Consider the following 24,787-nt stretch of genomic DNA (forward strand, 5'->3'; position numbering starts at 1 on the left):
TGTTCTCCATAGTGGCTGTATCAGTTGACATTCCCACCAACAGTGCAAGAGGGTTCCCTTTTCTCCACACCCTCTCCAGCATTTATTGTTTGTAGACTTTTTGATGATGGCCATTCTGACTGGTGTGAGGTGATACCTCATTGTAGTTTTGATTTGCATTTATCTAAAGATTAGTGATATTGAGCATCCTTTCATGTGTTTGTTGGCAATCTGTATATCTTCTTTGGAGAAATGTCTATTTAGGTCGTCTGCCCATTTTTGGATTGGGTTTTTTGTTTTTTTGATATTGAGCTGCATGAGCTGCTTATAAATTTTGGAGATTAATCCTTTGTCAGTTGCTTCATTTGCAAATATTTTCTCCCATTCTGAGGGTTGTCTTTTCATCTTGTTTATGGTTTCTTTTGCTGTGCAAAAGTTTTCAAGTTTCATTAGGTCCCATTTGTTTATTTTTGTTTTTATTTCCATTTCTCTAGGAGGTGGGTCAAAAAGGATCTTGCTGTGATTTATGTCATAGAGTGTTCTGCCTATGTTTTCCTCTAAGAGTTCGATAGTGTCTGGCCTTAAATTTAGGCCTTTAATCCTTTTTTTTTTTGCGGTACGCGGGCTTCTCACTGTTGCGGTCTCTCCCGTTGCGGAGCACAGGCTCCAGATGCGCAGGCCCAGAGGCCATGGCTCACGGGCCTAGCTGCTCCGCGGCATGTGGGATCCTCCCAGACCAGGACACGAACCCGTGTCCCCTGCATCGGCAGGCGGACTCTCAACCACTGCACCACCAGGGAAGCCCGTCTTTAAGCCATTTTGAATTTATTTTCGTGTATGGTGTTAGGGAGTGTTCTAATTTCATTCTTTTACATGTAGCTGTCCAGTTTTCCCTGCACCACTTATTGAAGAGGCTGTCTTTTCTCCGTTGTATATTCTTGCCTCCTTTATCAAAAGTAAGGTGACCATATGTGTGTGGGTTTATCTCTGGGCTTTCTATCCTATTTATTGATGTATATTTCTGTTTTTGTGCCAGTACCATACTGTCTTGATTACTGTAGCTTTGTAGTATAGTCTGAAGTCAGGGAGCCTGATTCCTCCAGTTCGTTTTTCTTTCTTAAGATTGCTTTGGCTATTCAGGGTCTTTTGTGTTACCATACAAATTGTGAAATTTTTTGTTCTAGTTCTGTGAAAAATGCCATTGGTAGTTTGATGGGGATTGCAATCTGTAGATTGCTTTGGGTATTTTAGTCGTTTTCACAATGTTGATTCTTCCAATCCAAAAACATAGTGTATATCTCCATCTGTTGGTATCATCTTTAATTTCTTTCATCAGTGTCTTATAGTTTTCTGCATACAGGTCTTTTGTCTCCTTAGGTAGGTTTATTCCTAGGCATTTTATTCTCTTTGTTGCAGTGGTAAATGGGAGCGTTTCCTTAATTTCTCTGTCATATTTTTCATCATTAATATATAGGAATGCAAGAGATTTCTGTGCATTAATTTTGTATCCTGCTGCTTTACCAAATTCATTGATTAGCTCTAGTAGTTTTCTGGTGGCGTCTTTAGGATTCTCTGGGTTTAGTATCATGTCATCTGCAAACAGTGACAGCTTTACATCTTCTTTTCCAATTTGGATTCCTTTTATTTCTTTTTCTTCTTCTGATTGCTGTGTGTAAAACTTCCAAAACGATGTTGAATAATAGTGGTGAGAGTGGGCAACCTTGTCTGGTTCCTGATCTTAGTGAAAATGGTTTCAGTTTTTCCCAATTGAGAACGATGTTGGCTGTGGGTTTGTCATATATGGCCTTTATTATGTTGAGGTAAGTTCCCTCTATGCCTACTTTCTGGAGGGTTTTTATCATAATTGGGTGTTGAATTTTGTTGAAAGCTTTTTCTGCATCTATTGAGATGATCATATGGTTTTTCTCCTTCAGTTTGTTAATATGCTCTGTCACATTGCTTGATTTGCATATATTGAAGAATCCTTGCATTCCTGGGATAAACCCCACTTGATCATGGTGTGTGATCCTTTTAATGTGCTGTTGGATTCTGTTTGCTAGTATTTTGTTGAGCATTTTTGCATCTATGTTCATCAGTGATATTGGCCTGTAGTTTTCTTTCTTTGTGACATCTTTTTCTGGTTTGAGTATCAGGTGATGGTGGTCTCACAGAATGAATTTGGAAGTGTTCCTCCCTCTACTATATTTTGGAAGAGTTTGAGAAGGATAGGTGTTAGCTCTTCTCTAAATGTTTGATAGAATTCGCCTGTGAAGCCATCTGGTCCTGGGCTTTTGTTTGTTGGATGATTTTTAATCACAGTCTCAATTTTAGTGCTTGTGCTTGGTCTGTTTATATTTTCTATTTCTTCCTGGTTCAGTCTTGGAAGGTTGTGCTTTTCTAAGAATTGTCTGTTTCTTCCAGGTTCTCCATTTTATTGCCACAAAGTTGCTTATAGCACTCTCTCATGATCCTTTGTATTTCTGCACTGTCAGTTCTTACTTCTCCTTTTTCATTTCTAATTATATTGAGTCTTCTCCCTTTTTTTCTTGATGAGTCTGGCTAATGGTTTATCAATTTTCTTTATCTTCCCAAAGAACCAGCTTTTAGTTTTACTGATTTGCTATTGTTTCCTTCATTTCTTTTTCATTTATTTCTGATCTGATCTTTATGATTTCTTTCCTTATGCTAAATTTGGGGGGTTTTTTTTGTTCTTCTTTCTCTAATTGCTTTAGGTGTAAGGTTAGGTTGTCTGTTTGAGATGTTTCTTGTTTCTTGAGGTAGGATTGTATTGCTATAAACGTCCCTCTTAGAACTGCTTTTGCTCCATCCCATAGGTTTTAGGTCATTATGTTTTCATTGTCATTTGTTTCTAGGTATGTTTTGATTTCCTCTTTGATTTCTTCAGTGATCTCTTGGTTATTAAGTAGTGTATTGTTTAGCCTCCATGTTTTTGTAGTTTTTACAGATATTTTTCCTGTAATTGATACCTAGTCTCATAGCGTTGTGGTTGGAAAAGATACTTGATGCGATTTCAATTTTCTTAAATTAACCAAGGCTTAATTTGTGACCCAAGGTATGATCTATCCTGGAGAATGTTCCATGAGCACTTGAAAAGAGAGTGCATTCTGTTGTTTTTGGAAGGGATGTCCTATAAATATCAATTAAGTACATCTTCTTTAGTGTATCATTTAAAGCTTGTGTTTCCTTATTTATTTTCATTTTGGATGGTCTGTCCCTTGGTGAAAGTGGGGTGTTAAGGTCCCCTACTATGATTAAATTACTCTTGATTTCCTCTTTTATGGCTGTTAGAATTTGCCTTATGTATTGAGGTGCTTCTATGTTGGGTGCATAAATATTTACAATTGTTATATCTTCTTCTTGGATTGATCCCTTGACCATTATGTAGTGTCCTTCTTTGTCTCTTGTAATAGTCTTTGTTTTAAAGTGTATTTTGTCTGATATGAGAATTGCTACTCCAGCTTTCTTTTGATTTCCATTTGCATGGAATATCTTTTTCCATCCCCTCACTTTCAGTCTGTATGTGTCCCTAGGTCTGAAGTGGGTCTCTTGTAAACAGCATATATATGGGTCTTGTTTTTGTATCCATTCAGCCAGTCTGTCTTTTGGTTGGAGCATTTAATCCATTTAGATTTAAGGTAATTATCAATATGTATGTTCCTACTACCATTTTCTTAATTGTTTTGGGTTTGTTATTGCAGGTCTTTTCCTTCTCTTGTGTTTCCGGCCTAGAGAAGTTCCTTTAGCATTTAAGGCTGGTTTGATGGTGCTGGATTCTCTTAGCTTTTGCTTGTCTGTAAAGGTTTTAATTTCTCTGTTTAATCTGAATGAGATCCTTGCTGGGTAGAGCAATCTTGGTTGTAGGTTTTTCCCTTTCATCTCTTTAAAGATGTCCTGCCACTCCCTTCTGGCTTGGAGAGTTTCTGCTGAAAGATCAGCTGTTAACCTTATGGGGATTCCCTTGTATTTTATTTGTTGTTTTTCCCTTGCTGCTTTTAATATGTTTTCTTTGTATTTAATTTTTGATAGTTTCATTAATATGTGTCTTGGCGTGTTTCTCCTTGGATTTATCCTGTATGGAACTCTCTGTGCTTCCTGGACTTGATTAACTATTTCCTTTCCCATATTAGGAAAGTTTTCAACTACAATCTCTTCAAATACTTTCTCAGTCCCTTTTTTTTTCTCTTCTTCTTCTGGGACCCCTATAATTCGAATGTTGGTGTGTTTACTATTATCCCAGAGGTCTTGGAGACTGTCCTCAATTCTTTTCATTCTTTTTTCTTTATTCTGTTCTGCAGTCGTTATTTCCACTCTTTTATCTTCCAGGTCACTTATCCGTTTTTCTGCCTCAGTTATTCTGCTATTGATTCCTTCTAGAGAATTTTTAATTTCATTTATTGTGTTGTTCATCATTGTTTGTTTCCTCTTTAGTTCTTCTAGGCCCTTGTTAAATGTTTTTTGTATTTTCTCCATTTCCAAGATTTTGCATCATCTTTACTGTCATTAGTTGGAATTCTTTTTCAGGCAGACTGCCTATTTCGTCTTCATTTGTTTGGTCTGGTGGGTTTGTACCTTGCTCCTTCATCTGCTGTGTGTTTCTCTGTCTTCTCATTTTGCTTAACTTACTGTGTTTGGGGTCTCCTTTTCGCAGCCTGCAGGTTCGTAGTTCCCCTTGTTTTTGGAAGTCCGTCCCTAGTGGGTAAGATTGGTTCAGTGGGTTGTGTAGGCTTCCTGGTGGAGGGGACTAGTGCCTGTGTTCTGGTGGATGATACTGGATCTTGTCTTTCTCGTGGGCAGAACTGCATCTGGTGGTGTGTTTTGGGGTGTGTGTGACCTTATTATGATTTTAGGCAGCCTGTCTGCTAATGGGTGTGGTTGTGTTCCTGTTTTGCTAGTTGTTTGGCATGGGGTGTCCAGCACTGTAGCTTGCTGGTCGTTGAGTGGAGCTGGGTCTTAGTGTTGAGATGGAGATCTCTGGGAGAGCTTTCGCTGTTTGATATTACGTGGAGCTGGGTGGTGTCTGGTGGACCAATGTCCTGAACTCAGCTCTCCCACCTGAGAAGTTCAGGCCTGACACCTGGCGGGAGCACCAAGACCCTGTCAGCCACATGGCTCACAAGAAAAGGGAGAGGAAAAAGAAAGAAAAATAAAATAAAGTTATTAAAATAAAAATAATTATTAAAAATAAAAAATTAAAAAGTAATAAAAAAAGAAAGAAAGAAGAGCAAGCAAACCAAAAAACAAATCCACCAATGAGAACAAGCGCTAAAAACTATACTAAAAAAACCCCAAAATGCAAAAAAACGGACAGACAGAACCATAGGACAAATAGTAAAAACAAAGCTATACAGACAAAATCACACAAAGGAGCATACACATACACACTCACAAAAAGAGAAAAAGGAAAAAATATATATATCGTAGCTCCCGAAGTCCACCACCTCAATTTTGGGCTGATTTGTTGTTTATTCAGGTATTCCACAGAAGCAGGGTACATCAAGGTGATTGTGGAGATTTAATCCACTGCTCCTGAGGCTGCTGGGAGAGATTTCCCTTTCTCTTCTTTGTTTGCCCAGCTCCTGGGGTTCAGTTTTGGATTGGCCCCACCTCTGCGTGTAGGTCACCAGAGGGCGTCTGTTCTTTGCTCAGACAGGACGGGGTTAAAGGAGCAGCTGATTCGGGGGCTCTGGCTCACTCAGGCCGGCGGGAGGGAGGGGTACGGATGCAGGACGAGCCTGCGGTGGCAGAGGCCTGCGTGACATTGCAACAGCCTGAGGCACGCCATGTGTTCTCTCCAGGGAGTTGTCCCTGGATCACGGGACCCTGGCAGTGGCGGGCTGCACAGGCTCCCGGGAGGGGAGGTGTGGATAGTGACTTGTGCTTGCACACAGGCTTCTTGGTGGCTGCAGCAGCAGCCTTAGCATCTCATGCCCGTCTCTGGAGCTCGTTTAGGCGGTGCTCTTAATCCCCTCTCCTTGCACCCCCTCTCATTGCCCCCAAAACAATGCTCTCCTGCCTCTTTGGCAGCTCCAGACTTTTTCCCAGACTCCCTCCCAGCTAGCCGTGGTGCACTAACCCCTTCAGGCTGTGTTCACGCAGCCAACCCCAGTCCTCTCCCTGGTATCTGACCTCCTAAGCCGGAGCCTCAGCTCCCAGCCCCGCCCGCCCCGGCGGGTGAGCAGACAAGCCTCTCGGGCTGATGAGTGCCGGTCGGCAGCGATCCTCTGCGCGGGAATCTCTCCGCTTTGCCCCCCACACCCCTGTTGCTGTGCCCTCCTCCGCGGCTTCGAAGCTCCCCACTCCGCCACCCGCAGTCTCCGCCCGCGAAGGGGCTTCCTAGTGTGTGGAAACCTTTCCTCCTTCACAGCTCCCTCCCACTGGTGCGGTCCCGTCCCTATTCTTTTGTCTCTGTTTTTTCTTTTGCCCTACCCAGGTATGTGGGGAGTTTCTTGCCTTTTGGGAGGTCTGAGGTCTTCTGCCAGCGTTCAGTAGGTGTTCTGTAGGAGTTGTTCCACATGTAGATGTATTTCTGATGTATTTGTTGGGAGGAGGGTAATCTCCATGTCTTACTCTTCCACCATCTTGACGGTCTCCCTTGTTGTCTTTGTAGTTCTTTGTATTGCAACTAAGAAGAATCTTTCTGGAACATTAGTAACAGGAAAGGGATGGATCAAATAATCATTGGAATACTCTTCAGATCTCTACTTCTAAGCTAAAATATATTTTATTTTATTTTAAAATATATTTAGTTTCTTTGTTATTTCTGACCTGAAAGCCATGCTATGAAATACCTTTCTTAGTGATATTTGGAATATTTCAATAACAAAATTCTGTTGGATGTGGTTCAAATATAACAGATCATATACTGAATTATACTCTGATAGGTTACATTATAATGAAGTAGTAGGGTACAGATTATACACACATAGAATAGGAAGAAAGGCTCTAGAAATAATTTGTTGACTTCTCCAGGGAGAGGTTTATCATACCTCAGAGCTCCCAGCCTCCACCCACCCCGGTGGAGATTAGTCCCTATCATAGGTGATTAGTCAATCAATTAATATTTAATTGATTTAATTAATGATTATGTTTAATGTATTACAGATACATTGAGGAAATGCTGGGGAAAAGAGGCAGAGACTGGCTTTATTTTTAACATCTTTTCCTAAAGATATGTTGCTAAAGTCATTGTAGCCATCACTGTAATCTCCTCCTTCCTCAGGTGTTTTAGGAATGAACAGCAACACTTAGGGATTTTGGATGTTATGTCCACTCACGGCCCCCTGCCTGCCTGTGGCAGTGGGGTCAATGCAGTGAGTGCCTGCAGGTCGAGAAGCAGAAGGAGCCAGGCAGGAGGGAGCCTCAGTCATCAACTGCAGACTCTTTTCAGACTTGGAATCATTGAATGTTTTCTGTCATGAATTTGGCTGAAACAGTGGGGCCGCTCCCTGAGAACCAGGGTGACTGTCTTCCCGCTGTTCCTGAATGTTCCTTGTGCTCTGTATCCTTGGAGGGAAGGAGATGCATGGGAAGAGCCCATCCAGCTGCCGCCCTTGACAGCACTTGGGTGGACATGCCTCCTGCCTGTCTGTTAGCTTGTCTTTCTCTGGCAGCAGTAGGAAGGATCTTAGCCTGTGTTCCCCTGTTTCATGCAATCCAGCCTCATCTTTCCTTCCCCGCTGCTGCTTTCAGTGGGCAGAGGACCCCTGGTCTCCTTGTTTCCTGCTCTCTGGGTGGAGCTGCTGGGGCTGAGGGCTCACAGAGGACCCAGAGGAACCCTAGCTTGTCTAGTTTTCTCCTCTACACCAAAGGACTAGCCAAGGAAGGGTGGCTTCTAACTTGGAGAGGGTGCTACAGTCACCTGATCCCACTGGCTGACACCTCCCTGGGCGACAGAAGGTAGGACCCATCTGTTTGTCCCAATGTGACTAGATATCACACATACACACACACACACACACACACACACACACAATTAGCAGGTGGGAAATATATTTTTCAGGACAGACAATAAACCTGCCATTACAGCGAGGATTCTGGTGCTAATTTAGATGCAAATGGAATTGCCCAACTGGAGCTGATTACAGAAAGGCCAAGATGTCTATATGCTCAGTTTCCTCCTGCGCTGTGCATTAAGTGGGCATGACGGCTGGGCTTGGTTCTAGCCTTCACTTTTGAGAGAGTTTTGACTTTGTAGAAGTGGAATGTGACGCACAGTGTCAACTCCTCCCTTCCCACTCATCCCCTTTTTTCAAAGAAAACAAAACCTCTATTTTGTCCATTTCTGAGAAACTTGAAATTTTCATTAAAAAATAAAAATGCACTGTTGGAGCTCTTAGGCTCGAATAAAAAGGAGTAGACTGACTGTAAATTCTGTTCAGCGAACCGATCTCAACTCTATGTGCACTTCACCCAGGTTCAGGCCATGCTGGGTGATGGCCTGGAGTAGAAGGAACTGGTGGGGAAAGGATGACAGAAAGGACTGTGAATTTGTTGGGTTACTGCAGTACTACTTCAGTGGTTTTCAGATAGTTTTGACTGTAACTCATGGCCAGAAATTTATTTTATACATTTGCGTGTGTGTGTATTTTTTTATTGAACATGTAAGAAGTCACATACATAATATATTGTGTTACATATAGTTTGAAGAAAATATGTATACCAGAGTTTCACAAAACAGTAGTTACTCATGCTACGTGCAGTGTACTCTAATATTTTCCATTTGAATCTGGTCTAAACCATGAGTGGACCAATACATTGATCTTACTACCCACTTTTGGGTCTCAAACTGTTGTTTGAGAAACACCAGTTTAAGGGATTGGTAAAGGGCACTTGGCATGAAGGAGGACTCAGGTAAGGGCTGGTGGAGGTGGAGAAGGTGGCCAGGAAAAAGATTTCAAAGAATAGACTAAACTGGACTGGCTAGCAGTAAAATTAAGTACCTGAGTCAGGGCTCCATTCTAGAACTTGGGCTGACAAGGAAGCATGTGGAAGTGCCTAAACAGATATCCTGTTTGGGTTCATGGTTGTACCTCTCTTGTCAAGGATAATTATTTGTTTGTGGGAACCGAGTTTTCCTTAGGTCATTGCCGCCATTGCGGTCTACCTTTAAGAAGAAAGAACATATCTAAGCTTTAGCATTCTTAAGCTTTATTATTGCATATTATGTGGTAGAACCTCATTTACCGTGTCTAGTAGAATTTCTATGTAAATTCGTAGCTACCTGCAGTTCTTTATAGAACAGGTCAATAAATATTGACAGTCAGCCATAAGGCAGAAGGTCCTCCTTACATCAACAGCCGATTGTCCTTCATAATGGGACCACGAGGAGGAGGTTGCTCTCCCGTTTTGCTGGTACTTGCTCTTTGGGGCGTCAGGGGAACCTGAGTTTTACAGTCTTCCCAGCAGAGCCGCCTTCCCATGGTGGTTCATCGTTAGCTTTCAAGTGATCACACTTAGGCTCTAGTCTCTTTCTCACTAAGGAGGTTACCTATTTGGAGGATTAGAGGAAGTTTCTGAGAAGTAAGGTAATGGGGCAGGAGAAGATTTTCTGGGATAAAAGGCTTCTAAGGGCTCTGAGAATATGGAGGAGGGAAGAGATGGATAGAGAATGGAACCAGATTTTCTTGGTTGGGGTATTAGTTTAAGATGAGTGTGACCTCAATTTATAAAGACTTTGCAACTTGATGCTTAATAGAATTGGGCTTTTAATATTTATAGCATGTTATGTAAATGCCGCCCCTCCAAGTGCTTTCTTAAATCCTCTTAGCTTATAAATGACAGCTTGGATTTCTTAAAAAAAAAAAAATCTTTTCATTTATCCAGCTTAAGAGTAGTAAACAATAGATGCTTAATTCCCTTCTTTCACGCCAGGCCCTGAAGACTGAGATTTAGATTCTAAAGAGTTTATTGCTGTGCTTTTGAGCTTATCACGGTCATGCGTAACTTAAGGGGGGAAAAACTCATGCTGCATCACTGATGCAGAGGCAGCTCCTGGAATTCTGTGTGACGTGTCAGCTTAGCAGCACTCCATAGGTAAGTTGAGAAAACAGTATTGCAGGAACTACATGCAAGGCCCCTTTGGAATGATTAGTGCAAGTTGTTTTCTAGTGATCAAGATTGTTAGGGAATTAGATTTTTTGCCTAAAGGCTTTCCCCCTTAGCTATACTGGTGACATCAGTTATTCTCTAGGTCTTTATAAAGAAATATCCCCACTCACTGGGGCCTTCAGATCTCATGCAGAGAAAAAGGAGGAATTAAAAACTTAAGCTCAACTCTGGCAAATGTAAATTGCTAGGTCCTTGGGGATTATCATTTGTTCAGGAAACGCTTATTAAGTAATTTCTATGCGCTAGGCTCTTTGCATTGCACTGGAGTAATAAAGAAAAAGTCACAGCTTGTGTCCCAGGCCAGTATTACAAGTGCCGTGAGCCTGGGACTAGCGAACATGGGAAAACACAGGATAGGAGCAGTTTGTTTCAGAAGCAGGGCAGCCCACGTGAAGCACTCTTCTCGAGGTAATTTATCTGCCATGCAGTTGATGCTTACCTATTTCCTTTGCTATATTTGGGCCACGGAGAGCCCTTTACAGTTGGCCAGATGACACAGGGGTGTGTTGAGTGTTTGAGGGCTCACAGGATTGGCTCTGAGCTGGGGAGCGAAGGGCTCGACGCAGTGTCGGGCCACTCACGGTACTGCTGGGTGAGCTGTCCATAGATTCTGAGTGGATTCAGAGGTCCTATAGGGGCCGTGCTTAGAATAAAGAAAACAGACAGAACTAATTTGGTAATATCTTATCTATTTGAACTCATCTATCTAGAACATCCCTAAGAACCAAGAAATTCGTAAAAGTAATTTAAGCCTTTTTGCACAGATGCACAAGGCCTATCTACACTTATATAGCAGGTCTGGACATGTGGTTTCTAAACCGATTTGTGGATTTTGAAGGCAGAAAAGGAGAGGAATGTGTTTTTAAAGGAATGGCCCAGTAACAGTATGATAAAGTGACAGTTAACACTTTTAAAGGGAGGAGGAAAGAAGATGGAATACTGGAAAAGAAAAGATGTAATCACTCAAAAATTATCACCATCTGTTTCATTTAGCATCAGGTGCATTAGACTCATGGCAGGGGAGATTTCTAAGCTTTCTAGGGTATAAGGTTGGAATCTGAAATTTTGAACTGTTTCCCTGGTGATTTTCACGTACCCCTGTTTGAGTCTTCCTATATTACAGATGGCAAGGCAATTGATGACCCCTATGCTGCTTTTAGGAGGACGAAGAAACGTATATTAGCTCTTAAAATATTCCCAATAAAAATTGTAAAATTAAAATTTTGATGCTTTAAGGATCAAATCCTCAGCTCTTTGAAAAACTTGACTGTTCAGAGGGTTCTGTTTCCTGAAAGATCAACGTTTTATTACGTGGGAAAATCACACCACATAGAAAATAGTAATCTGTATTATTAAAAAAAGTCACAGTTACTTCATAAGCAGTAAACTCTTATAGCACTTTATAAATAATACTTATATATATATTATTCAGTTATAAAAATTTGGCGTACAACTTTCCAGAAACATATCTGAACATCTTGTGTGCAGCAGCATTTTGTGTCTGGACCTCTCACTTGCTATTTATTATATTATTATTTTGTTTGCTAGAGCATATATATAACCCAACTTCCTAGACAGAAAATATGTTCTTATGTTCCTAGCTCCTGTACATAGCAGGTCCCAATAAAGGTTTATTGAATGACTAATAATGAAACAAGTTGTACTGAGCTTTATAATTAATCCCTTACTGACCATGGAAATACTTTCTGTTATCTTTTTTTCTCCTTTGTGATTACACGCTAAAATCTTGATGGTGTTCGAACTGCATCTGGTGATTAGAGTCGTTGGAACACTTGAATTGCTTCTTTCTGCCTTTGCTTTTCCCTTACTGAATTAAAGGGCGGAAACAGCATGAGGTTTTGTGGAATGTGAATAGGTTATGGGCTTCAGATGAAGCTCTGAAGTGTGTTCTTGTGGCAGGCGTGTTCTTGCCTTGATGGGTTCACTGCGGTGAGGCTGGGGGCCATTGAGGAGGCATGTATCAGAGCATTGAGGGGATGCTTACCTGTGCTCACTCTGTCATTGGTCCCAGGTGACTGTGGAGGAGGTCATGACCACAACTGCATATCTGGACCTTTTTCTGCGTAGCATCTCTGAGCCAGCACTACTTGAGATCTTCCTCCGTTTTATCCTGTTGCACCAGCATGAGAACGTCCACATCCTAGATACTCTCACGAGCCGAATCAACACCCCATTTCGGGTAAGGAAGGCCCCAGAGGAAGGGAATTTATAGCTCAAGACAGATTTCAGGAGAGTTTGTTTTTGGAATAAAATTATGAATATTCTGTTTTCTTTCAGCCATTGCTTTTCTATTTGGGAAGAGATGAACTAGATAATTTGTTTTGCTATCAGGAGCCCTTCTGTCAGGGAGGTGGGAGTTACTGCCTTTCATAGGACAATTTTTCTCAATTTGTCTGGGTTGGCACTTTCTTCTGTAGAACCAGCAGAATGTGCTTCTGAGGAGACAAGGTACAGGGGAACATATGGGCTTAATTAAGTTCAGGTAAAGCCAGGGAACCAAAGTGTATCAAGTCTGGGTATTTAGAGATCATATTTCTGTCCATAAGTGTTTTGAAATGCACGTCTGGGCAGTTGTGAGTTTAGGTAGTCATTCTTTAGTTTGGTGCTCTGATTAACTTTGAAAATCCTCTTATACCATTAGTGTAATCCTTTGCAACCCTCTCTCCAAAGGCTGTCTATTTAAGTGCAATTATTGTTTTAAAAGCAAAGGTATATTTGAAGAAAATGAAAACACTAATTTGTAAAGATACATGCATTCTAATGTTCATAGCAGCATTATTTACAATAGCGAGGATATGGAAGCAACCTAAGTGTCCATCAACAGATGAATGGATAAAGATGTGGTATAAATATACAATGGAATATTACTCAGCCATAGAAAAAATGAAATTCTGCTATTTGCAACAGCATGGGTGGAACTAGAGGGCATTATGCTGAGTGAAATAAGTCAGACAGAGAAGGACAAATATTGTGTGTTATCACTTACATGTGGAATCTAAGAAATAAAACAAATGAATGAATTTAACAAAACAGAAACAGATATAGAGGACAAACTGGTGGTTACCAGTGGGGAGAGGAAGAGCGGAGGGGCAAGATAGGGGTAGGAGATTAAGAGGTACAAACTACTATTTATGAAATAAATAAGCTACAAGGATACATTGTACAGCACAGGGAATATAGCCAATATTTTATAATAACTTTAAATGGAGTATAATCTATAAAAATATTGAATCACTATGTTGTACACTTGAAACTAATATAATATTGTAAATCAACTATACTTCAGAAAAAAGCTCCATTAAAAATGCAAAAAAAGGTAAAGGAATAATTAACAGTGTTATTGTTTGTAACATATGTAGATGTAATGTGTATAACAGTAATAGCACAAAGGGGGGTAAGAAGGAATAGAGCTATATAAGAGTAACATTTCTGTACTTCACTAAAATTAATTTAGTGTAAATCTGAAGTAGACTCTGATAAATTAAGATGTATATGGTAAGGTCTAGAACAACCACTAGTAACTCAAAAAAATAGTAAAAAATATCATTAAAGGAATTAAAGTGTTACTATGGGGGAAATATTCACTTAATGTAAAAGAAGACAGTAAAATAGGAATAGAGGAACAAAAAGACATCAGACATATAGAAAACAAAAAGTAAAAGGGCAGATATAAATCCAACTATAATGATAATATTAAATGTAAATAGATTAAAAATTCAATCAAAAGACAGAGATTGTCAGACTAGATAAAAAACTAGATCCAAGTTATTTGCTGCCAACTGGAGATACACTTTAGATTCAAAGATAACAGTAGATTGAAAGTTAACGGATAGAAAAAATAGGTTACACAAACAGCAACCAAAACAAGGCTTGAGTGGCTATACTAATAAGCCACAGATTAGACTTTAAAACAAGAAATTAAAAAAAAAACAACAAGAAATTTACTAGAGAGAAAGAGGGACATTTTATAATGATAAAGGGTCAACCCCTTGGAAAAATATAGCAATTATAAATATATGTGCATCTAAAAACAGAGTCCCAAAATTTATGAAGTAAAAACTGGTGAAATTTAAGGGAGAAATAGAAGATACAACAATAGTTGTGGGATATTTCAGCACGTTACTTTTTTATAATAGAACAAGTAGGCAGGAGATGAATAAGGAAATAGGAGACTTGAACAATGCTATAAACCAACTAGACCTAGCACAGGCATCTGTAGAACACTCCACCCAACAGCAGCAGAATGTACATTCTCTTCAAGTGCACATGGAATGAACACTGTCCAAGATGGACCATGTGATAATCACTTTCAATGAATTTAAAGCGATTGAAATTATACCAAGTATGTTCCCTGGCCACAATGGATTGAAATTAAAGTTTATTGACAGAAAGAAAATTCACAAATATGTGGAAATTAAACAGTACTCCTAAGTAACCAGTGGGTCAAAGAAGAAATCACAAGGGAAATGAGAATGTACTTTGAGATAAATGAGAATGAAGATACAACATACCAAAACTTATGGGATGCAGTATAACACTGCCAAGAGGGAAATATATAGCTGTAAACACCTACGTTAAAAAAGAAGAAAAATCTCAAATCAGTAACCTAACCTACTTTAAGACACTGGAAAAAGAAGAGCAAACTCAAACCAAGCAGAAGGAAGGAAATAATAAGGATTAGAGCAGAAATTAAGGAAATGAAGACTAGAAAAACAACAAAATCAATAGAAAATCACCAAAACAAAAAGTTGGTTCTTTGACCCTCTTCCATTGTTGATGGGAATGTAAATTGGTGCAGCCACTGTGGAAAACACTATGGAGGTTTCTCAAGAAAACTAAAGATAGAACTACCATATGACCCAGCAATTCCACTCCTGAGTGTATATTCAAAAAAAACAGAAACACTAATTCAGAAAGATACATGCACTCCAATGTTCATAGCAGCATTATTTACATTTGCCAAGGTATGGAAGCAACCAAAGTATCCACCAACAGATGAATGTTTAAAGAAGGTGTGGTATATATATATTCAATGGAATACTAGTCAGCCATAAAAAGGGATGAAATTTTGCCATTTGCAAAATTTGGATGGACTTAGAGGGCATTATGCTAAGTGAAATAAGTCAGACAGAGAAAGACAAATACTGTCTTAATATTAGTTACATGGGGAATCTAGAAAATACAACAAACTAGTGAATAAAACAAAAAAGAAGCAGACTCACAGATATAGAGAACAAACATGGTTACCAGTGGGGAGAGGGAAGGAAGGAAGGGCAATATAGGGGTAGGGGGGAAAAGGGATATTATGGGATTATATGGAATCAATGTGTGTGAAACTTTTGAAAATTATAAAGTACTATAGAATTTAAAGAATCTTTCATTCAATAAAGACAAACCAAAAAACCTCATAAAAAAGTTGGTTCTTTGAAAAAGTTGACAAAATTGACAAACTTTTAGACTACTAAGAAAAAAAGTGAGAAGAGTCAAATTAGTAAAATCTAGAACGAAAGAGGGGGTATTACTGTTTGTTGACCTTATAGAACTAAAAAGGATTATATCCATTGTACCCATGGGAAGACTTGGACCAGACATTGAGAACTACTATTGCAGCCTCTGCCCAGTGGAATGATGCCTTGTCAGAGTTTATAATGAGATACAATATTCATACAGAGCAAAACTGTATAAAGGCTAAACATACAGTTTAATTGTAAAGAAAACACCATGTCATCATCATTCAGGGGAGAATGAAACATTGCCAACACCTCATAAGCCCCTCGGTAGCCCTCTCTGATTACAACCCTCTCCGTCTCCTGCAGAAATAACCATGATTCTGATTTTTGTAATAAGTATGCCTTCCCTTTTCTTCATAGTTAATGACATCTGTATGCATTGATAAAAAACGTAGTTAATAAATAAATAAATAGGATTATAAGGGAATACTGTGAACAACTGCATGCCAAAATATTGGATAAATTAGATGAAACAGGCAGATTCTAGAAAGACACAAACTTCTTTTTTCATAGTTACTAAAATTTTACTTTTTTTTTTTTTACATCTTTATTGGAGTATAATTGCTTTACAATGGTGTGTTAGTTTCTGCTTTATAACAAAGTGAATCAGTTATACATATACATATGTTCCCATATCTCTTCCCTCTTGTGTCTCCCTCCCTCCCACCCTCCCTATCCCACCCCTCCAGGCGGTCACAAAGCACTGAGCTGATCTCCCTGTGCTATGCGGCTGCTTCCCACTAGCTACCTACCTTACGTTTGGTAGTGTATATATGTCCATGCCTCTCTCTCGCTTTGTCACAGCTTACCCTTCCCCCTCCCCATATCCTCAAGTCCATTCTCTAGTAGGTCTGTGTCTTTATTCCTGCGAAAGACACAAACTTCTGAAACTGATTCAAGAAGAAATCTAAAATCTGTAAAAACTTTTGTGTTTCAAAGGACACCATTAAGAAATTGAAAAAACAGCTGACAAAATAAGAAGAAATCTTTGCAAATCATGTGTCTGAAAAGATACTTGTATGTTGAATAATGAACTCCCTGGACTCAGTAATAAAAAGACAGATACAGGGTGCTGAGCACCCTTGACAGTGATTTGCCCAGGTTACTATGGCAACATATAGAGAGGACTCGGACTGGGGAAAGCGGGTGTTGAGTGGTAATCCTGGGAGAAAGAGAAGAAAGATTTCCTAGGAGAGGTGATGCCTACAGTCAGTCTTTGAGAATAAGTAGGGTTATCCTGCAGAGGAGACAGAGGAAGACATTCCAGGCAGAGAAACAGCATGTGCAAAGGCATGGAAGGAACGGAATGAAGTATTTGCTTCTTCCTAACTGTAAGGTGTGACCTGTCCTGAGCACAAGAGATGTTTTGGGGCACGCCAAGTACAGCTCTTTCTCTACAACACCGTTACGGATTTCATTGACTGGCTTGTTAACCTGTCCTGCCTAGAACACAGGCTAGCCCTTATTCTCCTGTACAAAGAATGAGAGCCTAAATTACTTAAGTGGCCTGATGGAACAGCAAAAGCTTACTCCCAAAAGGCACGGTGATTTTATAATGCACCTTTGGGAACCTTCTCTGTTGGACAGTTTATCTTTCCTTTTTGGAAATCAGAGACTGCAGGAAATCTTGTTTTTTAATGAACATCCTAGGAAAGTATATCATCATCCCTCAGCACTATGGGAAATGGAACCCGGGAGAATGTTTGCCCCAAAGCCAAGGGATAAGGCAAGAAGAGCTGAGGCTTAGGGCTGAGGACTCTGGAGAGAGAGATGGCTGGGGTATATGCAATTTTCTGTTAGCCCTGTCTTTCAAATAACCAGTGTCGTATTTGAAAATAACTAGGAAAACAAATGACATAAATAGGAGATGGGGTGTGTGTGTGTGTGTGTGTGTGTGTATTGGGGAGTTGTAGGGGACATATTTATCTGGATCTTTACAAGTTGGGAATATGAGCACAGGCATTTTATTAGGAGGGTAATTCTACATTTTTCTTAATCAAAACTGCTAAAAAAAAAGGTCATTTTATTTTGTAATTCTGATTTATTTACCATCTGTGTGAAGTAGAGCTGTCCTTCCAATATCTGAAATAGATATTTGTCTTGCTTCCCAGCTTTGTGTGGTGTCCCTGGCATTATTTAGAACTCTCATCGGTTTACATTGTGAAGATGTGATGTTACAACTAATTCTAAGGTGAGTTGCCATCTTTTGTTCCCTTTAAAGGAAAGCTCTACACTATCGCTATTACATTTTTTCTTTGGTAGTGTAAGTGAAGTAAGGGCCATGCTTCTAAGGAAGAAAATCATCGAGCAAATCAATTTAATTTCTGCATTATTTCCCAAGGTTAATTTTCGTTTTACTGTTAACAGTTTTTAGGGGGCCAAATGCATTATATTATACATGTGCTCCTGGAAAGAATACGTAGAATGTTTGGAAACTTGCAGAGGTGTTATGAACGCTCTTCTGGTCCGTAGCTGCATGTCTTTCTCCTGAAGTACATTTTTAGGGGACTCGTTTTTGAAAACAACTTTTCTAAATATTAAATGCTGTTGATGTATAATTTCTATGACTCTTGCTTTAGAAATGGTACAGGGCTCACTGTCTGACCTGTGAGTATGTTTCAATTAAATTCAGTAAATATTTAATGAGTACTTTCTGTGTACAATTCAGAAGGGAATAAGGCACGGAGGGGATGAACCGAAAAGGACATACATGTATACAAGGAGGAAAAGGTATGTCCTTCAGATGTCCAGGTGGGAAAGGTTTCATGAAGGGACTGGTATCTGAAGACAGGCGTCAGGAGTCAAAGTGGACTGCTGTTAAGACGACATTAGTTTGGTTGTTTGGCAGGAAACTCAGGAACACCGAATCCTGCCTTGCCCCTGCCTCTGCTTCTCAGGGTCCCTGAGAGAAGCATCTCCTTTTGTGAAGGAAAAGAGTTGGTGAGGGCTTGTGCTCCCTCACTCCCCCCTGGTGGTGTGGAAGCAAAAAGGAAAGAGCCAACCAGGTCCTTGGGCACACCCTCCACCTCCTCATTCCTTAGACCCTGTTTTTGACCCCTCCTCAGGCAGAAGAAGGGCAGAAGGAGCTGAGAGCAGCGCAAGAGGGAGGAGACCTGGGCTGCCCCTGGTCCCCACTGGGGTTTAGACATGATGTGAGCAGAATTACTGAGGAGCTGACATCCCAAGAGGATGTCCAGCATTCCCACAGAAGTAGCTGTGGAAAAGTAAGGAGGTGGTGACGTGCGATCTTGGGAATAGCGGCAGAGACATCCCCCAGGATCTCGTGAGAAACACACGTTCTTGGCCATCTTCCAGATGGGCTGAATCAGAAACTGTGGTGGTGGGTGGGGCCTGGCAGGCTATGCTTTAAACAAACTCTCAGAATCCGTGTCAGCGGATTCTGACACGAGGCTAAGTTTGAGAACCACTGGTTTGAGGAAGGCTGCAGTGTAGACGTGGTGTCCTGCAAAAGGGAGCGATGCAGATACCACAGTGGGCTGGTGGGTGGAACGATGGTGGCCTTACGGACTCACTCTTTTATGGGAGAGTATCACCTATTAATTTTTTTAGTTTAAAGAGAGCTTTTGGACTTTTTAGGGGTTTAGATCAGGTCATCAGTAACTAATCTTAGGGCATTAGTAAAGAATAAATCCGCTCATAAAGAAACACCCTGGGGAGTCCGGTAGAGCATTAGTTATCTGTCCTAAAAGGATTACATTTGCTTCCCATCAAGTCTCTACTGATGTGACAGTGCATTAGCAGGCCTGAAAGAAATCCATCAGAGCAACTCATTATAGCCTTTTTTACTGCCCAGAACCAGACTTTGCCTCCAGCAAGGGTAAATCCTGATTATATTTAAACGTTAGATTCTTGAATGCTGCCTCTGTGATGGCATGGAAAGCAGCTGTCTTTTTCAGTGGACCTGGAAGCCTGGCCCGGAGTCCCCGCTCTGGGTCACCAGGGGAGACTGAGCCCAGGGGGTGGACACTTCTGTTCAGTGGCCTTTGTCTACTCATAGGGTGGTACTTGTTGTAAAAACTGTCCTCAGAGGTGGTACTGGTCAAAGCATCTTTTAAGACCCAGACCTGTGCCTTATGAAGGTGAAGAAATCAGCTTGTGATTGAAATACTTAGGCATCCAAAGTCAGGGCTGTGACTTCCAGGGCGAGTAAGGACCCATCATTTCCCAGAAAGCACCTGAAGGGCACGTGGTCGCAGGTTCTGAATGGAGTCTTGGAAAGAGTGCTGGGCGTAACCATGGGTCCAGCGCTCTGAGCCTGAGTTTCTTCTCTGTTTCCTTAATGAGGATGATGGTGAGACTATAATAATAGTAGTTGTCCTTTATTTAATACTTCCTGTATTTCTAATTCTGTCGCGCTGCCTGGGGGAATCTGAGAAGAGTGAGTGGGGGTGGGGGGGTGCAGAGGTCAGAGGTCAGCACGTGGTAGACACGCAGGGAGCCTCTGCTTCCTGGTCTCTGTCCTCTGAACTGCTGATTGCCCCGCACATTTAACAAGTGTTTTCAATTGTAGTAAAATACGCAGAACCTATAATTTACCATCTTAACCGTACAGTTCAGTGGTATTAAATGCGTTCACAATATTGTACAACCGTTGCCACCATCCATCTCCAGAACTGCTCTCACCTTGTAAAACAAACCCTCTGCACGCCTTCAACCCTAACTCCCTGTTTCTCCCCTCCCCCAGCCCCTGGCAGCCACCGTCCTACTTTCTGTCTCTGTGAATTTGACTGTTCTAGGTATCTCATGTAAGTTGCCTCATACAGTATTTGTCTTTTTGTGCCTGACTTATTTCACTTAGCACAGTGTCTGCAAGGTTCATTCATATTGCAGCAGGTGTCAGAATCCCCTTCCTTTTTAAGGCTGAAGAATGTTACGTTATTTATACTCCATTTTGTTTACCCATTTATCTGCCGATGGACACTCTGAAATATTTATTTATTTATTTGGCTGTGCCGGATTTTAGTTGTGGCATGTGGAATCTTCGTTGTGGCATGTGGGATCTTTAGTTGCAGCATATGTGATCTAGTTCCCTGACCAGGGATCGAACCTAGGCACCCTGCATTGGGAGCATGGAATCTTAGCCACTGGACACTTGGATTGCTTACCATTTTGGCTGTTGTGAATAACACTGCTATGAACATGGGGGTACAAATATCTCTCTTCAAGATGCTGCTTTCACTTCTTTTGTGTATATGTCCAGAAGTGGAATTGCTGGATCATATGGTTATTCTGTTTAAATTTTTTTTTGTTTTCCATAACAGCTGCACATTTTACATGCCCACCAACAGTGCACAGGGTTCCAGTTTCTCCACTTCCTCTCCAGTACTTGTTACTTTCTGTTAAAATAAAAATGATATTTTGATAATCAAGCAAAAATGACAGGCAGATCTGAAGACCAACTGGGGTTTTTAGAAGTAAAAACTGTAATTATCAAAATGAAAAACGGAGTGTTTGGTATAAATAGTATTTGAGATACAGATTAAGAGAGAATTAATGAACTAGAAGAAAGATTGAAGAAGTTACTACTAAATTTGCAGCAGAAAGACATAATGAGATTTAAAAATATGAGAACAAGGCTATGAACAATGGTGGCTGGAGTGATGGGGTGTAACGAATCCAGTTAGGATCCCTTGACCTATTCTGGTTTTGGAATTTGCTATCCCGTAAGATTTTGGGGAGGATCAACTGTGGTGATAGCTGTGAAAATGTTTTGAAACACTGTAAAGCACTACACAAATTTAAGGGAGGGGAATTTTCTAGAAAATACATTTTAAACTACAGTAGAACCCCCTTACCCGCGGTTTCACTTTCTGAGGTTTCAGTTACCCAAGGTCAACTGTGGTCCAAAAATATTAAATGGAAAATTCCAGAAATAAACAGTTCATAGGTTCTAAATTGTGCGCTGTTCTGAGTATTGTGTTGGAATCTCACGCCGTCCCACCCAGGATCCCTAGCCATTGACATCGTCTGCCCCTGATATCCAGCCGTCAACATCCTCATGGCTCAGTGATCCAGGATCACCTTAAGTAGATGGTCCTCCTTTACATGTTAGAAGGTCGATAGCAGCCTGCGTCACAAGGCCTACATTGTTCACCTCACTTCATCTCATCCCATAGGCATTTTATCATCTCACATCATCACAAGAAGGGTGAGTACAGCACACTAAGGTATTTTGAGAGACAGAGAGACCACATTCACATAACTTTTATTACAGTGTATTATTATAGTTGTTCTATTTTATTAGTAGCTATTGTTGTTAATCTCTTACTGAGCCTAATCTATAAATTAAACTTTATCATAGGTATGTATGTATAGGAAAAAAACATAGTATATATATAGGGTTCAGTACTACCCGTGGTTTCAGGCATCACTGGGGGTCTTGGAATGTATCCTCCACAGATAAGGGCGGGGGGTTACTGTAATGAAAACAATGTCTTTTCTGATTTAGAATCTGTACCAAAAGCAAGGTCAATGAAAAATCCTTATTTATCTAGTCATTTAAACTTTAAGGGACCTAAAAAATAGATTTATAACCTGTCCTTTTTGTTGTTGCCACTGTAGTTATTCAAATATATATGATAAACTTGTAGATCTGAGAGCAGTGAAGATTATGTGAATCCTTTTAATGAAGTTATTTGCTCCATGGTAAATAAACTGCATCAATTTTTGTTGCAACGCAAATACTCTTCATTATTGACATTTCAAAGTGATAATCCATTTGTAACTGATCTGTTTATTTCCTTTAGCAAAATATTAGAAAAGTAAGTTGAAATGAGGTCCCCCCAAAGAGCGGCTATTTAAGGGAGCAGAAAACCAAGGAGAAATTGCCCACCTCCAGGGATGTGACCTATGATAGGCCTAAGGCAGGCCGGAAATGCTGACAAGCAGTGAAGTGACAGATCAACTGCACGTTCTTGGCGTTTCCCAGTTTAGGCAACATGTAATTGCTTAATACCCTGAATGCCATTTCTGAATATTCTGGTTGGGGTGTTTCTTTCAGAAGTGCTGGTCATTTGTCAGGTTTATGCACTGCTTCGCCTGTTGTGTTCAGATAGAGCCTGTTTTGCTCGAAGAGAAGCTGCCTGTTCTCTTCAGGAACATTCCCATCTTCTGTGGGCATCGGGTGTCTGGAGGAGAGGGGAGAGAAAATGCCAGTCTAGAGTAAGATGAATAGGAGAAACACAGCCAGAATATCTCTGAAAAACAAACGAGCTTTTTGAAATGCACCAAGGTTGCTTTTAAGATTTTTGCCTGTTGGTACATTACTGAGGTTGTCATCATCTCTTAAGAAGCACCTTGCTTACTTCATCATACTTCACTGCTTTGTTTTGTTTGTCTTTATTGTCAGTGTAGCAGTAGGCAACGTGTGTCCTTTGTTATTGATTGGTTATCACTGAATTGTTTCAGAAGTGATGGTGATTTATTTCAATGAGTAATATCCAATAAAATAGAAAATGGACCCAGGGTTGCAGAGGGTTGGGGAAATAATGAAAAAAGGGAGGACAATGTGGGGAATATATTTTTCCTGCTGTATTGGGATGGCTTTGAGTAATCTGAGCCTCTAAAGCCATTTATTAGTCTCTGGTTATATTTACTGCTTCCTGAATTTAAATAAAATCCCACCCCAGGCAAATATAGTTGAAATGAAAAGATAGTTGGATGACAGACATCTGTACTAAATTCCTAAGTGATTTTTCTGCTATCGACAGCCACTTTATTATTTTTTTATTGGAATATAATTACTTTACAATGTTGTGTTAGTTTCTGCTGTACAATGAAGTGAATCAGCTATATGTATACATATATCCCCTCTCTCTTGGACCGACCTCCCCCTGCCTCCCATCCCACCCATCTAGCTCATCACAGAGCACCGAGCTGAGCTCCCTGTGCTATACCACAGGTTCCCACTAGCTATCTGGTTGTTTTTTTTTTTTTTGCAGTACACAGGCCTCTCACTGCTGTGGCTTCTCCCGTTGCGGAGCACAGGCTCCGGACGCGTAGGCTCAGCGGCCATAGCTTACGGGCCCAGCCGCTCCGCGGCATGTGGGATCTTCCCGGACTGGGGCACGAACCCGTGTCCCCTGCATCAGCAGGTGGACTCTTAACCACTGCGCCACCATGGAAGCCCTAGCTGTCTGTTTTATACATGGTGGTGTATTTGATGTTTGACGTTTGGGGAGCTTCTGACTTTATTCTGTTTCTAATCTTTCTGTGTAAATGATGGAGAGACAGAGGGTCAGTGTATGGTTTTCCCACTCTTCCCTCTGGGATAATCCTTCGTTTTAAAGGCACAGTAGTAGAAGTACTGCTTTGAATACAGGGGTGTTATTCATTTGAACTGACTCTCCAATTTCCAATTTTATAGAACCCCCTCCTTCAACCTATGGGGGAATCTCCCTTTATTTGATTTACTCAGAAGAAAGTTCTTAGTTTCTACTGAAAGCATGTGTTTGCAGAGTTGCAAATTCCCAGTAACTCTTTATTCTAATATAATTTCAAGCTACCCACTGGTGATATTTGATAAATAGCTTTATCAGGTTTGATCCACTGTTCCATTTTGTTTTAGTACTTCAAACGAAGAGTAGAAATCTACATATATCAACTTAAATCATGAAATATGCTTTGTTTGAGCTGTAAGCAGTCATTGAGTTCCTGCAGTATATAAAAGCATTGAAGCAGTCTATTTCTTGAATAATTAATGATGAAAATAAGGGTACAATAAATCCTGTGTAGTTGCACATTGGCCTTTCTGTGTTGTTTTTCAACTTGCTATAATAGCAGTTACCCTGATTGTAATTTATATAACTTGAAAGAGGATCATACTGTTCCCCTGTCTTACTTAGTTGCCTAGCTGAACACAGAACAGAGGCAATATAAAATTCTGTGTTTACGCACAAGCTGGGACAAGAAGGGGAATGAGCCATACATCATGGAAAATTATTTCCCTCAAAGTATTTTTCTAGCATTGAATTCATTTTATCTTCGTTATCCCTATGAAGTAGGTAGGCAAGTATGAGGGGAGGTGGGGTGCTGAATTTTTAGGCCAAAGACTGATATGAATACAAATTAGTTACTAACTGTAGAACCTTGGGCACATCAGTTAATTGCTCTGAGATTCACTTTCCTCA

The 24,787-nt window shown here is 40.4% G+C and overlaps 1 protein-coding gene across 1 annotated transcript in view; it reads left to right on the forward strand.

Annotated features, from left to right (window-relative positions):
- FHIP1A (FHF complex subunit HOOK interacting protein 1A) overlaps positions 1-24,787 on the forward strand; it is a 101,789-nt gene that overhangs the window by 55,176 nt on the left and 21,826 nt on the right. Inside the window, exons 5-6 of the mRNA XM_065878271.1 lie at positions 12,140-12,307; positions 17,750-17,829. Coding sequence (XP_065734343.1) covers positions 12,140-12,307; positions 17,750-17,829 — 248 coding nt within the window. The remainder of the gene's footprint in view (positions 1-12,139; positions 12,308-17,749; positions 17,830-24,787) is intronic.

This window comes from Phocoena phocoena, chromosome 5 (assembly GCF_963924675.1).
Source record: "Phocoena phocoena chromosome 5, mPhoPho1.1, whole genome shotgun sequence".
Lineage (NCBI taxonomy): Eukaryota > Metazoa > Chordata > Mammalia > Artiodactyla > Phocoenidae > Phocoena > Phocoena phocoena.